Genomic DNA, 22,825 nt, shown 5'->3' on the forward strand with positions numbered 1-22,825 from the left:
GTCGGTGCTAATAAGATCCTGCAGGTGTCAGTGTGGAACTGAGTATTTACCTCGCCACCAGAAAGAGCACACAGCTCACTGCCAGGTACGCCAGCAACATGAAAAGCCAAACCCCAGGAGAGAACGGATCCAAAAAGGAGAAATACCCTGGTCTTCTTCCCTATAAAAACACACAGGCAACATCAACACACCGAAACAAGCATCCTATAAGCCTATATCATTCAATTCCAGAAAGGAAACATTCAGGTTAAAGATGTTTAAAGGCTTTTGCGGTTGATTGGCTTGATCCAAACAAAGTGCTTGATTTTCTGTCTCCTAACCATTTCGGCACACTCTGAAGATCCAATAACTGCTGGAACAGAACTCGGGAGCCGATTCTGTACACAATAGTCAAATCCAATTATCTCTCCTGGAGGTACTTTGACAATCAGTGGTCAGCAACAACTTAACAGTCTCTTATCAGCGAGAAACTAAATGTGAAAACACCATGGCTAATCTATCTACACGCCACAGGTGGTGAATCTAAATAGTCCCAGCGATGGATACACTCGCAAACAAATCATTTGTGCTGCTTTTTTCCCCCAAGACTACAAAAACCAGGTTTACTATAGTTTGGAAATGAGTAATTATTCCACTATCTATCCCGCACCAGGCTGGAAATTCATTAATGTGTCTGCAATCATACTGAATGCCATTGCTGTTGAGCTGGACACTAAAAGCTGTAATTATAGCAATAAATAGAGGTGAGCCTGTCTATGGCTATGGTAAACTGTTGGGCTCTCAATGGAGGAAAAAAATACGGTTGAGGTGTGGTTTTATTCTTAGGCAGGTTGCTTTACACTTTCTTACGGAAGCTGCCGTCGAGGGAAGGGAAAATTGGGCCGTGCCTGGAGCCTGTATGTGCCAGACTGAGCGCGTGTTAAATTTGAAGAGATAATTGTATTGTGACTTACAGCGAGAGGGACTTGCGGATGGTGCTCACAAGGGGGTACGTTAACTGTGGTGTTGGGTTTGTGCAATCTGCTTCCAGCTGAAGCAACTTGCCTTGTTTACAGCCTCTTTGTAAATTACATTTTAAGGTTTAAACAAAAGCACAATCAACAATGTGGACTGCAGAAACCTGCCGGAAAACAAATGAGAAACTAGTGCACGTCTGTCAGAGGTGAGCTACACAGGTTATACACGCGGTTTAACAGCCTTTCGAATATGTAACACCCTCAAGAGCGAATCTTCCCTTGATCATTTAACAAATGAGCACAGATAGATCTTCCTCCAGTTTGACTGAACGGCAGTGCAGTAGGGCAGTTCTTGCTCAACTCTAGAGTGTCCTCATAGGCTCTGATGTGTCTCTGTGGTGTTATGTAATTTCTAGTTTCTGGCTTAGTGGATTTGAGGTAAGAAATAAAGTTTCTCCCAGTGATATACTAAAAATTTAGTCTGAGAAGCGCTGCTGCTTTGGCTGTCGAAATAAAACCTGATGCAGCTGCAGAAGCCTGCAGTCATACCAGATTTTCACACCAGGGTCCCTGTGTTTGGTTAACCAGGTCCTCATTAACATTTGCACTACACAACATATTCAATTAGAGAGGAAACTGCAGAGCTGTCATTGCTTGTGTGGTTTTACCATGTTTATGTGTTTTGACTGATTACAGCTTCAGTGTTTCTTGTAACAATGTTCAGCGCACTTATATTCAGTGTTATCAGTTATTTATGGGAAGAGTTATTTACTTCTACTTTTTTGTTTTATAGTTGTCAGTTTATTAAAACAATTAATTATGCCTTGTGCCGTTAATGTGATTGATCTCGAGTTTGAATTTGCCAATCTTTTTCTTTTCCAAATGTAGGGCATTCACTTCCTGAATAATAAATAAAACCACTGCTGGCTTTCTCATTAGTGGCGTGTTTCACTCATCGGTGATGTTTCATACTTGTTAAGCTTTAATAATAATTAAATTTCACCATTCAATGACTGCAAATAGATTTTTACTTTGTTTAATATACAGGTTTGATTTATAAATTTAGCCATTTTTGGATTTTGAAAGAATATAAAACAAAACAATATTTAAGAAAAAAACTATTTAAGATACTGAAATTTAAGATGAAATTAATTAGTTTGAGGTTAGTAATTATTTTTATACTTTTATTCAGCAATGATGCATTGTATTTATTAAACATGACTAACAAACATGTCTATTTTACATAAATGCTGTTATTTTGACATTTAGATTCATTAAAGAATATGGTGTCATTAAAGCCAATACCACATGCCAAGCAAAATAAATATCTAAGAAACAATGACACAAAACAGTCTGGAAGCTCACTTCTGCCTCAAAATAAAAATAAAACTGTGAGATAAAGTTGAAAACAAGTCGCACTGTGAAATACAAAGTCACAATAAGAGAAATAAAATTGCAACTGTGAGATATAAAGTCAAATAGTGAGATATAAAGTCACACTGTCAGATGTAAAGTTGCAACTGTGAGATATAAATCGAATTGTGGGATATAAAGTTACATTATGAAATATGAAATTACAATTACAAGAACTAAAATGGCAAACTGTGAGACAAAAAAAGTAATCGTAATCGTAATTCCGGAAAAAAACAAAAACCCAGTCGACAATTACCTTTTATATTTTTTACTCTAAGACAGAAACGGGCTTCCATAAGATGGTGATTACACATGCATTTAATAAAAATACATAAAGGGTTATGCATGGGGTCTTTCTCTTCGCTCTCACACACTTGAGCATGTTTGTTGTTTCACTCCGAGATCACTGGTCATAAACTCTTTACTAGTCTCCTCTGTGATTTGCAGTTCAGACTGATCTGTAGTGAAGTGTCTGCTACAGAACAGTGATATACTGTCAGCGCATGTTTACCAGCCACTGTCAGATCGACTTGGGCTGAAAAGATTTGAAAACTTAATGTTCCATTGAATTCCACTGAAAGACGGTAACATTCGCAATATTTATTCTCCTGTCACTAAAAACGTCCAGATTTAAAAATTGTCCTTCTGTAGGCTCATTTTAAGTGGAACTAGATGACTGTGACAGATCGTAAACACACATAGAGGTGAGTTGCATTATTTCTAATCTGAAGTACGTCATGAAACCAAGCTCGCTGCTGTGAGACAAATGCTCAGTCACGAGGAAAGCGGGCTCAATGCTGCAGAGGCACAGAGTTCCCTTTTGCAGCCGCTCACACCTTGAAAGTGTGTGGCCAGTGGGAACATGGTCTTGTCACAGCTGGAGTGCTTCAGAGGACAAAAGTGCCCTGACTTCGTGTTCTGAGGGCAGCAGTTCTTTTACTTTCTCTGTAGACGCCACACAGCCTCATAATGCACACAAGCTCTGTTGCTGCTCTTTTGTGGCTGTGCGTGATCTTGCCAATGCTCCCTGTACGATCTAATTAACTTGTTGCACTAATTAGTTATTTCATCCTCAGCCACACCTAGTCTCTCTTCTACCTCCCTGCGTGCGCCGCACAAGACGAAGGGAGACAAATATTCATGCATTCTTGTGTTTATTCACACTCTCCAGACTAAACTCATATATACATACAAAAACAAAATGCCATACATTCACTTTTACCAGTGCGTTCAATTACATGCTGCGATGGAAATACCACTGTACTCGCAAACATGTAATTAAAACAGGGCCGAAGGCCACATTTTATTCCGTTTGCCATTTTTATTGATCAAGCGAAGGATTTCATTTAAAGTTTGAAATAAGCTATGGGGGTCCTTGTAGAAATCAAAGCCTGCTGGATCAATAGTAAGTGGATTAAATCTAAACAAGTGCACGCACAAGAATCCAAATATCCAGAGCACCATGGCTGTGGGGTATAAATGAGTGAGAGGAGATTATTTTGAGCAGGAGCAACTGAACTGAAGGCCGACCCCCATTATTAGCACACTCAACAAAGTTTAGTCGGCTCACGTCTTATATATCAAAATATCAAAATAAATAAAATGAATGTATATTTATATACATTTTCACTACAATTAATAAATTATTAATAGAAAAACTATATATAGTTGTCACGTGTGTTCCTGTATTAGTTAATCATCGTTCATTGTATTCACCTGTGTTGTATCTATTATCTCATCAGTTCCTTTTGTTTGGTTCTTGTTTATAAGTCCTCAGTTCTCCCCTAGTCTTTGTCTTGGATTAATGTTGGTCCAATGGTTTACGTGAGTTGATGCTGATTAAAGAATCTTTATGTTCACCCCAGTCTTCATGTGGTATTATCTATAACCAGGACCTGTGACAATATAGAATATAAAATACAAACTGAAATTAAAAATAAAAAGTAATTAAAATATAAAATATAATAAAATATTCAATTAAAAATTATATATTTTTTCTAATGATTTCTAAAATAATTCTATTTTCTTCTTACATTCTTAGATTTAATAGAAATAAAAAAATAAGAACAGTAAAAGAACAAGAATCTTTATAATCAGCTTTCAATTCAACACAGCACAATTTGTCAAAAAAGTCCAATAATCCCTATACGATCAGAGCAGCCTAAACATTTTGTGAACTTTTTCTCTCAATCAATTGGGTGACTTTTCTAACTCGATGTCTATAGCCGTTACGGCCTACTTGAGTTGGGTGAAAAGCATGCGTTTGCATGCTGTAGTTCAAAAATCTCCAACAGAAGTGCTCTTTCTTTCTCAGTTAACAGCACACCTGGTGTTATTGATTCCCCCAACTGTTCTAAACCAATGAAGACGCACACAGGAGCATCTATTAGCAGCATGAACAGAGCAGGGGGGCTGACGATGTGTTTGTGTAAGCGAGTGAGTGTGTGTGTGTGTTTGTGTAAATGCCCTACCGGGACACCACATTAATGTTTGCGCACGCTACACCAAGCGGCTTCATCCGGCATTTAGCCAACAGAGAGATCAGCATGTCACCTTGGGTTTGGGGAGGGGCTTTGATTAATGGCGCACAGGCCTTTAAAAATAAAAGAGCTATTGGATTTTCAGTGTTGCGGTGTGTGAGAGCTCGGGGTGTTATTGGTGTGGATTAGAAACAAGTCACAATAAGGAGAATCTGAAATTGGGAAGGAAAGCACTACATTTATTAGCTTTTCACACCACAGTGCACCAACTGCTACGGCAAGGGTGACGCTCAGAGCTCTCTGCCCCAAAGTGTTTCTCTATTTATTTCCCACGTGCTCTCTCTCTGGCCATTAGAGGCTGCCGATTGTTGAGGATTGTTGATCTTTAATGCTACGAGGTTGGGAATGGTCTGGGAGTCTTCGGCTGCAGTGGATGGAGGAACTTACTATGTGCACTCGGTACATGATGCTGATCCCCAGAGTCATGAAGGGTTTGGAGAAATCAATGACCTTCTCCCTCTCAGCCGTGATGGTCAGGGCGGCCACAGCCAAGTCAGCCTTCTGAAACATATGCAAAATAACAGCAGCCATTAGTGCAGTTCTGGATAAAGAGGTGCAAAAAATGAAGCTCAAATCGGGTAAGGTGGTATATACGTGGTTCCCTTTTTATGAAGCATACATACAAAAACACCACATGTTGGCCGGCGACAGCCTATGACGTCACTACTGGTGTGACCACAGTATAAAGGGGCGCCGGGAAAATACGTCATTCTCTTCTTCGTCTGAAGCTTGCCTCTGAAGCATGGCACCAAACCTAGAGGACGCAGTGTCTCGTTCCCTACTCTCAGGGAACCATGGTTACATACGTAACCTGAGACGTTCCCTTTCGAGGGAACTTCGAACTGCGTCCTCTAGGGGTTGCTATGGGGAACGGAATACCCATGCCACCATGCTGAGGGGAGTGCAAGCCAAGCACAAAAGGCGAGCAATAAGTACCAACTCTACCCGGCTAAGGGAGTTGCCCCTGGGACGGTACGACGGCTGTCAGTGACATTATCCCCTTCGGGAATTCGTGTTCCCCATAAAGGCCCCTAGAGGACGCAGTGTCTCATTCCCTACTCTCAGGGAACCATGGTTACATGCATAACCTGAGACTTTTCTTGCTGGTTCAAGAAAGGGGGGTATCTGGCCCCTTAGATATTTGAGCCAAGTGAATTTTAAACTTCATTATCAAGAGTGTTGTTATTGTTAACTAAAAGTAAAACAAATAAAATAGTTTTAGTCAATAAAAATAAAGTTTTAATAAAATAAAGTATTAATTTAACTGAAAAATTTTAATAAAACGCATAACAAAATGACTAAAACAAAAAGGAAATCTGAAAATATTAAACCAACTGATATATATATTATAAATAAATATATATATATATATTATTAATAATAATATATTTATTGTATTATGATAATATATATATATATATATATATATATATATATATATATATATATATATAAATATATATATATTAGTGCTGACTAATAAACAACTAGTTAATACACTGTAAAAAAAAGTTTAAGGCAAACAGCTTCAGGACATTTTTGAGTTCTCAACTTCTTATATTCAGTTTATGCAACAAAAAGTTGAGAAAACCAAAAAAAGTTATTACATGTAAATATTTTCATAATATATACTGTATGTGTGTGTATTTATACATATAGTATGTAAACAAAAACTTTTATTTTGGATGCAATATATATATATATATATATATATATTAGTGCTGTCAAACGATTAATCGCGATTAATTGCATCCAAAATAAAAGTTTTTGTTTACATACTATATGTATAAATACACACACATACAGTATATATTATGAAAATATTTACATGTATATACATTTATATTTTTATATTCTTATATTTTACACAAATATATTTAATATATAAACACAATATATTTTTCTTAAATATTTACAAGCATGTGTTTGTATTTATATATACATAACTATACACAGTACACACATTAAACTGAAACTTTTATTTTGGATGTGATTAATCCATTGTAAGCACTAATATACACACACACACACACACAAAAATACAATACAATAATAAAAAAAATTATATAAATACTATAATATAATATACAAAAACAACACTGATCAAATGGAATGATAAAATATATAGTTATATAAATGATTACAATTAAATATAAATATTAGATGAAAAATTCTCAAATAAAAAAGTACAAAAATGTAAAACTAAAAAATAGTAATAGTGATGTAAGCACATAACAAAAACACTAAAACTTAAACTAAAATATAAATGCAAACTGAAACTTAAACAAATCCAAAAAACATTAAAACGCTAATTCAAAAATATTAATAAATAATATTTTATAAATTACACAAATAACACTGATTATCAAATACATTTATGTATCATTATGAAGTAGGTGTTTGTCTCTTGTCTCACCAAAAGCACAAAGCCCCCTCAAAATCATGACACCCCTGTAGTCCATCTTAGTTAAGCTGATTTTAGAGCATGTAAACCACCTCAAACAAGCAAAAAACCAGCTTAACCACCTTAAGCTACCATGACCTGTCTTTTTACACCTGGAAACAACTGCTTGCAGTCCAAATACCTGTGTTTTGGTGAATTCTGAAGGTCAAAGCGGAGTTGTTGTATGTGTGTGTATGTGTGTGTGTGATGGAACAAACACAGAAACTGTCATGACAAATCACTTGACACAGCATCCAGTGCTGCCGGGCACAATGCTGTGGCCGGATCCCACTAATCAAACAACACCGAAAAGTGCATCTGCAAGGGATTTTACGGGCCCGCGAGACACACTCTTACCCTCCACTGCTCTTTGTCCTCTCCAGGAGGAATGATGGGATATTGGAGCCGTGCTGTAAATGAGAGAGAATCTCTGGACAGCAGATACCGGTTACAATGTGATGTTTTAACCTCAAGTCTGAATCCTTGAAAGCGACAGGAGAGGCTTGTTAACTCCGAGAGCTGAATTAGGAACGTAAGTTTCAAGATCCAAAAAGTATCATTGAGATACTATTATAGTATATTTTTAATAAGTTATGTGTTTATTTTTAGATTTTGTTTTCATTTTTAAACTGCTTTGTCAAGCCAACATAAAGTCTTAACAAACCTTTTCTAGTTTTAGTGGAAATTTGAGATTTTTGGTGTTTTTGTTTTTCATTTTTTTTATATATACTTTTAATTCATTTTTATCTTGATTTTAGTTATTGTAAGCCAAAATAATATACTTTAAATTTTTAAAAATATTTTATTAAAGTTCATTTGGAAACACTTTATTTTAAGGACCTATTCTCGCTACACAAAAAATGAAAAGTTGAGAAAACTTAAAAGATTAAAGCAACAAGCTTCAGGAGAGTTTTTCAGGAGTTTTCTCAACTTGTTTTTTGTAGGAATTTTTTGGTTTTCTCAACTTTTTGTTGCATAAACTGAATATAAGAAGTTGAGAACTCAAAAATGTCCTGACGCTGTTTGCCTTAAACTTTTTTTTACAGTGTATTAACTAGTTGCTTATTAGTCAGGGAAGTTGTGGCCTAATGGTTAGAGAGTCGGACTCTTAATCCAAAGGTTGTGGGTTCAAGTCTTGGGCCGGCAGGGATTGTAGGTGGGGGGAGTGAATGTACAGCGCTCTCTCCACCCTCAATACCACAACTCTTCACCCCAGGCTCTTAATGCATGGTTTTTCCTTCTGGAGCATCAGAGAGCGTTTGAACCTTCTGTAATTGTTGCATATGAGTCCCTCAGTTACCCTCAGTGTGAAAACACGCATCTCAAAATTATACAGTCATTGTTAGAAAGGGTTCAAATACACAAAAATGCTGAAAAACCATAGAGTTTGTGGGACCTGAAGGATTTCTCTGAAGAACAGCGGGCAGTTTAACTGTTCAGGACAAACAAGGGACTAAACACACACACACACACACAAAAAACACAGCTGTGGAAACACAGTATTAAGAAATAAGGGGATGAAAACTTTTTAACGGGGTCCTTTTTATAAATTCAACTATTTTCTCTTGTGGACTATGTAAACATCTTTTATGTGAAATATTTTATTCAGGGAAAAAAAGCATTTTGTACGATCCCTCTTATTTTGGTAAAATGATTAACATTATGCAGATTCTGCAAGGTGTATGTAAACTTTTGACTTCAACTGTACGTGTTCCCTATTCTAAAGTGTTACCATTTTATTTAAAGAAACCAAATTTTACTTAACGATAATAACACTGCAGCCGTCTGCTGACCTGATTATAAAACTAGTTATGTCATTATCTCACCATGTACAGTACTTCACCGTAGCAAAAGCGACTGTGGCGCGGTAAGACGAACTCTTGCACGTTCCCTGAAGATTCCTTCCCAAATAACAGCTTGCAGATGCATTAATCTTCAAGTGCTCTCCATAGTTCAGCTGTGGCCCACAGCTCTTCTCCAACTCGTGCACACTTCACTTCACACAACAAAACATCACGCTGACATACAAACAAAGAAATTACGTGGTCCCCACTGAACAGAAATCCCTCAAACAGATGTCCATAACAGAAACAAGGACAATAAATGCCGCTCAAATATTTGACACCTCGTTATGTATTAATATTGATGGCTGGACTGCACAGAGAGAGAAATTATGAGACTGAGACTCTAAATAATAAATAATGCAGTATGATATTCTTCCTGCGCTCCATCCTCCCCTTCAGCTTTGACTCAATCAAAAAGTGATGCCCCCCAAAAAACGAGAGAAGAAGGCAATGTCAACTCTATCACTACTGAATAATACATTGACGCAAGTTCCCAGTGTGGCATTTCAAATTCCCTCTGAGGCTTATTCTTCATCTGATGCTATAGAAAACCCTGACAGCTCGGCTGCTTCACTACCTTTGTGTACTATTGTGCTGCCTTTAGTTTTACAAGAGTTTCTAGAACATTATAAAGCATGACCAGGACAGTCACTGTGAGATTAGGAGTCCATATTTCAGGGCAAAAGTGAGCCACTTTTATGCAGATTCTCATTTTCCAATAAATTATAATATAAATAGCAGAAATGTTTTTGTGAGGTATTGTATTTGTTGCTTCGTTTATGAATGCATAACAATCAAATACATGAATAAATATAAATTTAAACTTTGATTTGACCATTAGTATCTTAAAGGGGTTATATGACGTTGCTAAAAAGAATAGTATTTTGTGTATTTGGTGTAATGCAAGGTGTTTATGTGGTTTAAAGTTCAAAAAACACATTATTTTCCACATACTGTACATTATTGTTGCTCCTCTATGCCCCGCCTTTCTGAAATGCGTTGATTTTTTTCAAAGCTCATCGTTCTGAGAAGCGAGGTGTGCTCTGATTGGCCAGCTATCCGGTGCATTGTGATAGGCCGAATACCTCAAGCGTGTGACGGAAATGTTACTCCCCTCACCGTATTGTGATGCCGTTTCCCGGCGAGACATTTGTTGCATCCAGTGGGAACATAATTACTGATTATAATGACTTGTACTGTCTTTTTACGTGTCGCGTTACATTGCACTATGTAAACATTACCATGTCTGCATTTGTGATTGGCGAAACGACAAACAACAAGCACTAACGTTACTGTACACAGCTCAAAATCCGTGTTTGAATCGTCAGTAGCAGAAACGTACTTACAGGCTGTGAGTCAGAAGTGTCAGACTGTCCTTGCAAAGTTGGAATTGCCCCACTTTATAGAAACAGGCTTTGTGCAAGCAAGCCTGCAAGCCTGCAAGCAAGGCTACTCTCCTGCCATGTTCAGGAAATAGTCCTCCGTAAAATGCGCTGCACACACTCTAATATTTGGGTTGTACTGTTCTGAAACAGTGTTGTAAATATAACTTAACCACTGATTTTTTGTTGTGTACTCATTCGGAAGGCCAAACAAAGTACTTTCGCTTTCACAACGAAACACACGGAGTCTCCAGGACATGGTGCCTGCGGAAGCAACAATACTACAGAGAGAATAAAAATCACACCCCCTTTCTTTGCCTAAACATTTGGGCGGTGTTATGAAAATCTCCCCACACCGTGACGTAGACATTTGGGGGTGTGTTTGAATGAGCTGTTTTAGGGGGGCGTGGACAAGTCTTAACTTTTATAAAGAATATCTCTTTGGTTTTGAGACTTTAATCTTTGCAATTTCAGGGATCTTATCTATGCATGAACAGCTTGTAACACTCCAAAGAGAAAGGAAAACTTGAAATCGCATCATATGACCCTTTAAGGTTAATTATTCTTGCTTTAAATTGCATTTAGTATGTAAACGTATACACAACAAACCATTGTAGAATTTTGCGCATTCAGAATTAATATTATATTGTCTTATATATTTTTCTTTTAAAAAAATTCTTTAAAAAAATCTTTTAAATCCTATAATGATATTACATAATAACAACATAACTGAAAAATCTTTTATACGTATCCACAATGTACTTTTTAAAATAATGGCTGTACTTACGTACATTAAGGTGTACATACATTTATTAAGGTGCATGTTCAGTTTTAATACCGTTAGGGATATTTAGATTTAAAAAATAATCCAGTCTCTTCTATAGTCCTTGTTTATTTTAAACCTTAAATAAATTAAATATTTTCATTGATCATAAATTATTTAAAATATAAATTCATAAATTATTGTAAATGTCCAACTGTTAATATAATTTAATAAGGAAAATAAAATGTTACATTAAAAATGCAAACATGACAGAAAAAAAATCTGATGCACTGTGTCATAGTGAAACACTATGAATGGTTTATAAATCTATTGTCAACAAAAAAGAAGCTTTTCAATAGACGTTTTCCTGTGGTTTCCCGCAAAAATAAAATCTTTATGGTTTAACGTTTGCAAACACAGAAAAAAAAATAGTATTGTAATTCAACTATATAATAATAGTGGTGGTGATGGCGCAGTGGATAAGACACATGCCTTTGGTGTGAGAGACCCGGGTTCGAATCCACTGTGAGACACCAATGTGTCCCTGAGCAAGACACTTAACCCCTAGTTGCTCCAGAGGCGTGCGACCTCTGACATATATAGCAATTGTAAGTCGCTTTGGATAAAAGCGTCAGCTAAATGAATAAATGTAAATAATAATAAGATAATAATAATAATACTTGCAATTAGATGTGTTTTCCCAATTTGTTCTGCCTCTTTTTTTTTTTTTTATGAAATTATGCACATACAGTTTTATGGCCAGTAAAAAATAGCAGGTGTGGTAAAATGTTAGCTTGTTCGTCATTCAATATTTGTAGTCTTTGTTCATATGCAAATCTAGACCTATGTTTTTATGTAATAAATAAGAGCTAAAGGTCCTAGGCATAGAGAGGCTGTCAGGACGAGGTAGCGCTCCGCGCCTCCTTCAGTTGCCCCTCATCACCCTGTACTGTCTACAGACACTATAGCGTGTGGGATGCAATTAGAATCATTGGCCGCTCTCAAGGTCAGCTGTATAGAGCATACTTTGAGGGAACAAATTGAGACAATAATAAGATTAGGCACTTCTTTATTTCACTAATGGCTTTGCCCTCCATTAGCTTGTGGAATTAAGACGGATAACTTCTCAAAGCCTCTCCGTTTTTGTATGCGAGAACGTAGGCTGCAGAGAAATGTTCTGGTTTATGACCCTTTCCCCTGGAAATATATGAATATTGCTGTGGCCTTTCTGTTCATTTCTGAAAATTTACTTTGCTCCCTGCGGTGCCCGCCAAAAAAACGGACGAATAAGTCAGCAGCACGCCGTAATGCTGCGACTGTTTTTAAATAACATTTCCGCCGAAAAGGGCAAGTGCTCGTAACTAAACAATATTTGTGGCATGCAAGATTTCCATCTCATCAACGGGATGTTAGTGGCTGTCAGAATGGGACTAATACTTTTCACGCTTCACTGAGTCTTTTTAAACACATCTGTGTGTGTCTGTTATGGGATCAGATGGGCTAATTGAAATTCATTAGGACGAGGGACCTGCAACTGGGTTGGAGGCATAAACATGAATATTGTTGGTTAATCTGCATCACCTGTGTGGAAGCAAGTAAAACAACTTTTAGTCTGGCTTTAAGGCTTCCTTCCTTTAATGAATTATTGAAATGAGCATTTGAGAATGAATAATTCTAGGCTAAAACAAGAGAAAGCAGACTGTTTCATGCCCTGTATTCAGAACAGCCAAAGAGGTGTGCTTTGAATGAAATTGATACTACATGACTGTTCTAGATGCCAGTATAACCAGGGGTTAAATTGGGAGTTTGGAGGAGGGGAACCATACAATCTGCCAGTGATTCTGTTTCCTCATGTAAGATACAACAAGCTACTAGATAAACAAACTGACAATAATGTTTTATCCCCCTTCCTCAACAAAGCCATTCTGCTGACTGAAACTACTTTTTATGAGTAGGCTACTGTATACAGTGTCTGATTAGAAATGACAGTAAATCGCTTTATGCTTGGTTTTTTTTCTTATGAAAATATAAAGTACACTACAGTTCAAAAGTTTGTCAGTAAGATTCTTTTTTTAATAAATTAATACTTTTATTCAACAACGATGCATTAAATTGATTAGGAGTTTATTAAGGGAAAAGTCAGTTAATAGTGAGAACTGGACCTTAAAATAAAGTGTGACCATTGTATTTACAAAATACTTTTTTTCCAAACCATTTGAACGGTAGTGTTTGTATTTTAAATTATATTTCACATGGCTAAAGCTAAAAATGGTCAATGGCTTAAACTTTTATAGCTTTTTTCATTTAGCTGAAATTTTAACCTAATTTAGCTTTTCATCTACCACATATTATTAAATGCACACATTTTAAATTACATATCACATCAAATTAAACAATTCCCTTTACTTGCCTTTTAAATTACATATTGCATTATATTCCAGAAGCTAAAAATGGTCACGTTGAACATTTTCCATTCTTTGTATCTTCAGTTGGCAAGCTAACAGCTTTGCCTACTAGCTAATGTAGCAACATTTCACAATAGCAATAATCATCAAGCAGCAAAGAAAGGGGGAAAATGCATGACAGTGTCCCAATTTAACCCCTGATTAAAACATATTCCCTTGTGACGTCACTCACCCTGCTGATGAGCTCTCCCACCATGCCTGTCCAGGTGCCATTGGCGCCCGACACTCCGTACACACCGTCCCCAACTAGACGAATGCGGTACTTGAACTTCAGGATATCTGCCAACTCCTTCAGCATGTCCACGCAGAAGCCTTCGTAGCGCTCGTTTCCTTCAAGTTCCTGGTGATTGGCTCTCAGCATTACGTATGGATTCTCCTGTAAAGATATCACTGGTGTTATCGTCAGCACTCACACATCTTAACACACTCTGGGAGCACTTCTGTATCAATCAGCACTCACTTCTGTGTGACATGATCATTTGAGTTGGCAAGTCACACTAGCTATGTTTTCAATTTCCATCCAAACTTGTAAATTCAATGTGGGAAAATTGGAATACCGCACCGTTTTCATCCCATATGTTAAAGAGAACAAAATCGAATCAAAATCGAATCAAAATGGAAGTTAATGGAACTGGGGAAGACACAGTAGCTTTTTTTCCTATATAAGAAATTACTTGCACCTCAGAGTGTGTATACGAAATGCAATAACAAACGATGTCATGTTATCTTGCATTCGGAGGCAGATGCTTGATGTTTGGGAACGCAATCGTGTGAGACGGTTCTGAGATGTAATTATACCAAACCATTTTGATGACAGACTTTGGCTCAGGCATTTCAGAATGACTAAACCAACATTTGAGATCTTGTGCAATGAGACTGGTCCACTGGTTAGTCCAGTTATCCACTCAATGATCTGCTGAGGCAAGAGTTTTTTGTTATGTATTAAGGAATTTATTCTGTTTCCATTGTAGTTTATGCACATGCCTTCTTATTGGATAAAAATAATGATTTGCCTCAGTTGAACACATATTTTATTCACATTTTATGATTTTACACACTTCCTGACATTTCAATCCAGAGGTTTTTAATGCAATATTGTAACACGATATAAGTATAAAAATACAAGGAAGTAAGCATAGCAAAAGTTTGGACAAATAAGGCTCTGTGACTAATGTGAGCCCACCAAAAGACCAAGTTCCTAATTTACAGTTTGTTTTCTCATGCTGCCCAAAGAACGAACAGATTTATTAGGCAATCTGTGGTCAAAATAAAGGCTTCGTAAAATTTTAATCCCGCCATTTTTCAATAAACACTGGCTGTGCCCACCGTTATACATTGGGATATTTCTAGTATGCATGGTAGTGGAGTATGTTATTGTCATTTTCAAACACTTTGCATAAATTGAACAGAACATTGCCACCTTGGACATAAACAGACACTACAGAATGAAACCAACCATATAAAGCTTTTCAAAACCACTTTTTGTTATAACAAAAAAAATCACTTTGTCTGATGTGTTGCGATAAGACAGACACTAAAATGGGTCTGTTGTACTTAAGATTTGTTTAGCGCAGACTGGTTGACTGAAGAGAATGTTTCATTTTCACCAGTAAATCTGACTCGCTCTTCTCCGATGCTTTGAGTGGCAATCTGAAGAGCTGAGGAGACTTTTCAGTCTTTCTCATCGCCATGGCAACACTTTCTTCTTCTTTTTTTCTATCTGCTTGTCTGGTCCTGCATCCCTGATTTTTGATGTGCCCAGTGGCCACGCTCCAGCTGGCCTGAGTATAGCAGCAGCTTGGTCTTGGGGCCTGTCAGACGAGGGGAAACGTCAATGGACATGTTCCGACACTTCAAATAAACCCGAACCCTATTAATACGAGCCGCTCATATGCATCCAAATAACACTGTAACTGTCCTTTCACCTCATTTGTATGTCCATAAAAGTCGCACAATGTATTTGCAGATAGATGTGAGCACCTTGGACCTGTCAGAGCAAACAGTGAAATCCCATATTGCCATGGCACAAAGAGGAGCCGCTTTGGCCCAGAGTCTAACACTCTATAAATGCAAATCCTTCCATTTTGTTCATTAACTCGTTGAATCATCCACGCATGTTACCGTCATGCCCCGCACTGACACCGCTGCGGTGGTTATGCAGAAAAGCACAATATAAATGCAAATTTTCATCGCTTACAGCCTGCTGGAGGCACTCAAGTATTGCAGCCGGACACTTTCTCTCAAACTAGGCTTATTAAAGAGTAGCATTTCATGGACCAGTTGTATATTAGACAGACGGTTTCAAAGAAAGAAGGAAAGCTAATAAACAAACCTTCTGGATTCAATTAATAGGTCTACGCACTGGGTGAGAGAAGTCATCGATGCTTCGGGTCATTACGTGGTGCCCATAATGGCTAGCTAGCCTCTGGTCTGATCGATGATTAAGCCAAAGAAAAGGGAATGATTACACAGTCATACTTAATAATCCATTATAAGCAGAATCTAAGAAAAGACAGAGGAAGAGGAATTGAGGAAGAGGAGGGAAGTAAACTCCCTTATGGAAATTAACCCTGGTTTTACTACAAAAAACATGGTTATGACATGTTAACGATAAATTAACCATGGTTTTGATGCAGTAAGTAAAACTGTGGTTATACAAATGGCAATTCTCCAAAAAACATGGTTACTACACTTTTACTATAATAAAACCCTGGTTAATTTTTTTAAGGGCTCTGACACACACAGGACCGAGTTTTCACACAGCTCTGGCACCAGTTTATTCCAACAATCACAGTATTTTACCAAAAATGGTCAAATTAAACATTTTCCATTCTTTTGTTTTCAGTCCTTGTTTAGCAAGCTAACAGCTTAGACTTTACAGTTTAGAAATGGCTTATCACATATTACAGAAGCTATAAAATTGAAGTTAAACATTTTTGTGTGTTTTCAGTTACAGTAACACTCTATATACATTTCAAGTAGAAGCTAAAAAGCTACAGAAGCTACAAAAATGTAACCAGCCTGTTTTCAGTTGTTAAAAAACTGTTTAGCCTCGCTGAACCTTTTAAATCACATATAACTTTATCATATGTAACTTAACATCAGTAAAGCTAAAAATAAGCAAATAAAACATCTCTGCTTTCATTGTTTTCAGTTAATCTTCGGTTAGCAAGCTAACTTCTTAACCTTTGAAATTACATATCACATAATGTTCCAGAAACTAAAAATTATCACTAAATAAAACCGATAAAACAACTCCTTTTCTCATCTAGCCTCTAGTCTGATTGATGATTGAGTGCCAGAAAATGGAGCGACCACATATTTACATATAATAATCCATTATTAGCAAAGCCTATGAAAAGAGGGAGGAAGCAATTGAGGAAGAGGAGCGAGGTTAACTGTGAACACATAGGACCTGGCGTATCGCCATCAATCTCAGGAATGGAGCTCGGGCATCAATCAACTGAGTGAGTGCTGTTATCAGGCCAAGCAATCCTCTCTTCCGAGCTTGAATGGTTCCATAAAATCTGCAGGTCACATCAGAGAAATAAACTTTCCGTTTAATAGCGCAGACATTGAGATTAAGGGCACTTTGAGTGTCACGTCTGCCAAATGCAACATTCCTCACCAGTCTGGGATATGCAGCAGATTTGATTCTATTTGTTTTCTTGGAAGGCTGTCAGCTGATGAAATCCATTTTACAAATATAGCATGGCGGCAGTCTGGTTTGGCACGTTTGAAAATCAAACACATTAAAGTCAATCTTACTTCAAATCAAATCTCAAAGCTTTTTGTTCAGAAGGTGAAGAAAAATTGGATTTGTGTGTTATTTCTCAGACGTTCTCAAAAAAGTTAGTGAGTGAGTTTGGTAACTGACTGGTCCACTACTCCCTTTTTATTTATGCCTCCCTTGATTTAAAAAAAATTTTTTTTAATGGCTTACAGTAGGTGAATGGCACTGAAGATAGTCCAGACAGAACCAGCTCTGCTAGTGGTCTGAGAAACAGAAATTGGTCACAGAGGCGGCACATTACATGAAGATTGCGCCTCACATTTTATATTTATGAACATTTCCAATTGCTCTGCGAATAAAGGCTATTTGCCTCTTTTTGAACACTATAAAAGTGGTCTGTCCACTGAAGATGGCGAGCTTGAGGTTTCAACATGAAATTGTTTCTGCAATCGTACTTCTCCATTTTTTCAAAAAGAGTACTTTATCGCCATCATTGATTGCCGTGAGCGTGAATTCAGTGAGGACTTTCTTTTGAGAAGATGCAGTAATACAGTATCCACTCCATGTCACATTATTGTCTTCTGCTATTGCACCCATACAGATTAGTAATACTTTGCCTTTTTTTTTTTAAAGATGGATTCTCAGAGACAATTCTGACCGGTAAAGGCTTACTCGACGTTTCTCAGTCATTCAATTCATGATGTGGCGTTTTGAAAAACACTGCAGATAGCGTCACAGAAAGGAGATTTTATAGAGTGAAACAATATGTATTTGAGCTTAAAGAAAAAAAGGTCTTGACAACAGCTTTATCTGAGAAAGCAAGCAGTTGTTGAAGGGAAAGCATATCAAACCGAATCAAATGACAGCACAGAAAGGTTGAAAAAGTATTAAACACAAATAAAACAACAGCGTCTTATATTTCCACACGCTGTCTGTGTTCTTTTAGTATTTGAATCACTAAGGGAATTATGCAAATCAGGCATTAACTCTCTCAAACAGAGTAAACCCAAAAGCTCATGTAGTGCCTGGTTGAGTTGGATGGCGGGAGGTTTGTGAAAAGAAGCAGTTGCATAACTGTGAATTCACCTCTGGCCCCAATGCCCACTGCTTGACTTCACACCAAAGTTTTTGAACCAGCAGTGATTACAGGGGAGACTGCGGTCAACTGTAAAACACTACATTTCTACAAGTTAGCAATAAACATGCCCTCAATTAAGTTCTCTCTGCAAAAAAAGGAGAGTAAATAAATATATAGTTATATATAGTTTTATATAAAGTATAATTAAGTTTTCAAAAGAGTCCCACATGTAAGTCTTAAAGGAAAGGAAATAGAGTTTTTAAACCAGAGGGATGAAATCAGCGTGGAAAATCTATTTCTAATAATCCTACAAACATTATAAGTGGACTTCAGGAAACTTTATAAAATAATTAATGACCCATTTAGCACACATTATTCCTTTCAGCTAAAAGAATCATCACCATATAAAGGTCAGAAAATATTCAGCAATATTAGTGAGTATTAAACCTGTATGCTACCTGTTTCTGATGCAGAAAAGCTAGTTCATGCATTCATGACCTCTAGACTGGACTATTGTAATGCACTGCTAGCTGGTTGTCCTGCATCTTCAGTAAACAAGCTACAGATAGTCAAAAATGCAGCAGCTAGAGTTCTTACCAGGTCAAGAAAATATGATCATATTACCTAAATTCTACAGACTCTGCACTAGCTACCTATTAAGTTCCGTATCATTTACAAAATATTATTACTTGCCTATAAGGCCCTAAATGGTTTAGCTCCTGCGTACCTAACTCGTCTTCTACCACGCTACAATCCAACCCGCTCCCTAAGGTCGCAAAACTCTGGACTTTTGGTAGTACCTAGGATAGCAAAGTCCACTAAAGGAGGTAGAGATTTGTCTCCCAAACTCTGGAATAGCCTTCCTGATAACGTTCGGGGTTCAGACACACTCTCTATGTTTAAATCTAGATTAAAGACACATCTCTTTAGCCAAGCATTCACATAATGCATTTTATAATCTTGTACTGCAGTTATATCTGATTATATGTACATTATTATTATTCTTTATCTTGGGTTGAACAAATCATTTTTGGGATTAACATCCCGTGGTAACTAGGAATTACAGAAGCTTCAGTCTGGATCCAACCCTTAAATGATCTATGATGACCGAATACCTGAGAAAAGATAATGCCAACCCCTCAGAGGACCTCAGAGGATGCCAACGCGTAGACAACATACAGAATTACCAAATTTTGCCATAAATTAAGATTCTGCAATATATAAATATATTGTGGAAACTGCTTTGCAACGATTTGTAAAAAGCGCTATACAAATAAACTTGACCTTGAACTTGAACTTGAACTTAAAGGAGTAATATAGAAGTTCTTCTAATACATGTGAAGTAAAGTGAGCTAATATTATATAATATAATAAATTGAATATTATGTCTTCACCAAGTCTGCCAATTGCCACCAGTCTATCAATGGTAGAGTAACACAGTTTTTTCTTTTTTCTCAATCAAAGGCTGGGTTATGAAAAGCAGAGTAAAAAAAAATGTTACAAACAAACATGAGTTATTTGTGTTCTCAATCAAAGCACTGAAGCTCTGGCTCCTTCTGCACATGATATAATGCCAAAGGCATCAAGAGCAGCTACAAAACCCCGCAGAACAGTTTGTACAGTTTAGACAGCTTTGCCACTACAAGCCAAACCAGCTATAACATACTGTCTATCCTTACAAAAATGTTAGATCTAGCCCATATCACCAGGGTAAAATTCAATCTGTGTGTTTGTGTGTGTGCTGTAACTCCAGCGATGACAAAAGCTCACAGCAGTAATGAAAACGCTGGTGGAGTGGTTCACAGGTGCTGAGTTCTGCACCATGTTTTCAACTGTGCAGCGTTTACCGAGATAAAGCAGACTTTGCAATCAGCCTGTGATGAATGGGCCATGATAGAGCTGAAATTGCTCTTCGGTGGCTCTTTAATGTGGCCAAAGTCTTCGTATATCTTTAAAGTGGAATAAACATGCGGTGCAAACTTCTCCCCTGTTCTCCCAGCTGCAACATCATCAAGCACATTAACAATAAAAGATCTGAGAGGAACTAATCGTTCCACCTGTATTCCACTCGTTCTTTAGTGAGACACAGACTCCCCAACATAATTATCTCTATTTCACTTAGAGTACCGCACAGCAGTTTGTTTTCATAAACCTGGTGAAAACACCAGCATATGTTGTGTTGGAGACTGGTGTGCTGATGTTTCCATCAGGCTCTTCAACAAAATTTAACGAAGGATTGTTCTAGGTTAAAGCAAACTTGAAGTCGCCATGAAACTGTGATCATCTTTTCTTCCTTATTGGGACGTATTTATCAGAGTGAAACAGCTTCTCGAACAAGAAAAAGGGTGGGTTGGGATTTGATTTTGTTCATTAAGAATACATTGGATTGTTGGATCAACGTCACTGAGAGAGGGAAGGGTTGCTGTTTTTGATTAAAGATTACAAGGGTATATCATTTAAAAATAATGTGCATGGATAAATAATTTACACTGCAATGTTTAAATTATAAATAAGTATTGTCCATTTTGATATCATGGTGACTATAAGCTATTTGCATTTATGGTACAATTCTGATTACTACATTGTCTGTTTACAGGCAATGTTTACATTGCAATTACTAACAATAGATGTGAATGGGGCCAATCTGTAAATGTTAAAATACTCACAGTTTCAATAGTATAGCCACAACATGTTGTTAACAGTAAAAAAAAATCACTTAACCTTTTCTGTTCAATGTTATAGCCAATCTTACTACTTTGTTGCCATGAAAAAGTAAAAAAAATTAAATAAAATCTAAAACCCACAAACCTCAGACTCAAAGCAACTACAATAATAATAATAATAAAAAAAGTGCTTTTATAAAATGACAGCCTTCACATTTCTGTTTCTAAATTCTCCAAAATTTGGACACATTTACTTCCCTTGTAGTCATTATGCTACAAATGCTGTTGCTTGAGCTTAAATTGTAGTGAACCTGGTATACGTCTTAAAGCAGCATCATGCTGGTCGACCAGCAGTAAGTTTTGCTGGTAAACAGCATGACTATGCTTGTCTTTTCAGCAGTTCTTCACGCTTATCATATCATTCATCAGGTGTAAATTGAACTGAAGAAAATTTCTCCATCTGTCCTCAACAAGGCTGCTTTAAACCAGTTATTTATTGGCTTTTGAGTGCTTCATTCACCTTGCATGGCCCCTCTTCATTCGCAGTCTCTTTATTCCCCTCTCTTTTCTAGTGAGGGATGACCCAGCCAGATATGCGACATCCGGCCTAAGGCTGCGGAGAGCCTCTTTTTTCTCATCACAATACAGTGTACGAGAAGATGAGAATTGCCCCTAGATAACAGCCTAGCGGATTATATCTTCAATTGGTGGTTGATGCTTTATTTTTAGTCTTTATTTAGATCAGTGCTGAACCCTGAGGTGATCAGAGACTAGACAGACCATTTCTGGAAGCTAAAGAGAGACTCCTTCAAAAAGGAGCTATTATATATCCTTTCCAGGGGTTGTGTATAAATCTCTTGGCTAAATCGTTAGGGTGTGTCCTCTACTGAGGAACCTGGACCAGAGTAGAAGATAGGACTTACCAGGATGGTCGTTATGGTGAGAGTGGTGTTGAATAGTGTGTCTGTCACGTTAAGTGATGGAGGCTTCCTCTCCATGGATAGTCCCTGCTCTGAATGCCACTGACCAATCTGTAAGAGAAACACACTGAGAGTTATACTAAGCCTTTAAGCAAACTATGTGCAGCAGAAGATCCAATGACATGAAAGAGCAACCATGAAGCCTTACAGGGATAGTTCACCCATGAAAGAGATTTCTGTCATTTACTTACTCTCAAGTCATTCCAAAGGCAATAGACTGTTAAGCTCCCAAATTAACAAAAAGCACCATGAAAGTATCACCAATGTATTTCATGTCTTCTGAAAATACACAGTTTGTGTGAGGAACAGACCAAAATTTAATTAGATATTAATTTAAAGGGTTAGTTCAACCAAAAATATTATGAAGCTACAAGAATACTTTTTGAGCACAAAGAAAACAAAACTAACAAATTAATGTGGCACTCTCGTGGATGTGCAGTGGAGACTGTAAGAGTATTCTCGTAGCTTTATAAATTTACAGTTGAACCTCATGTCACATGGACTATTTTAACAATGCCCTTACGTTTCTGGGCCTTGAATGTGGTAGTTGCGTTGCTGTCTATGC

The 22,825-nt window shown here is 37.1% G+C and overlaps 1 protein-coding gene across 1 annotated transcript in view; it reads right to left on the reverse strand.

Annotated features, from left to right (window-relative positions):
• LOC306851419 (glutamate receptor ionotropic, kainate 4-like) overlaps window positions 1–22,825 on the reverse strand; it is a gene marked incomplete at its 5' end in the record, with an annotated part of 194,993 nt that overhangs the window by 10,690 nt on the left and 161,478 nt on the right. Inside the window, 4 exons of the mRNA XM_079387624.1 lie at window positions 51–160; window positions 5,297–5,410; window positions 13,979–14,182; window positions 22,204–22,311. Coding sequence (XP_079243750.1) covers window positions 51–160; window positions 5,297–5,410; window positions 13,979–14,182; window positions 22,204–22,311 — 536 coding nt within the window. The remainder of the gene's footprint in view (window positions 1–50; window positions 161–5,296; window positions 5,411–13,978; window positions 14,183–22,203; window positions 22,312–22,825) is intronic.

Source organism: Barbus barbus (assembly GCF_936440315.1).
Source record: "Barbus barbus genome assembly, chromosome: 31".
NCBI classification, from domain to species: Eukaryota; Metazoa; Chordata; class Actinopteri; order Cypriniformes; family Cyprinidae; genus Barbus; species Barbus barbus.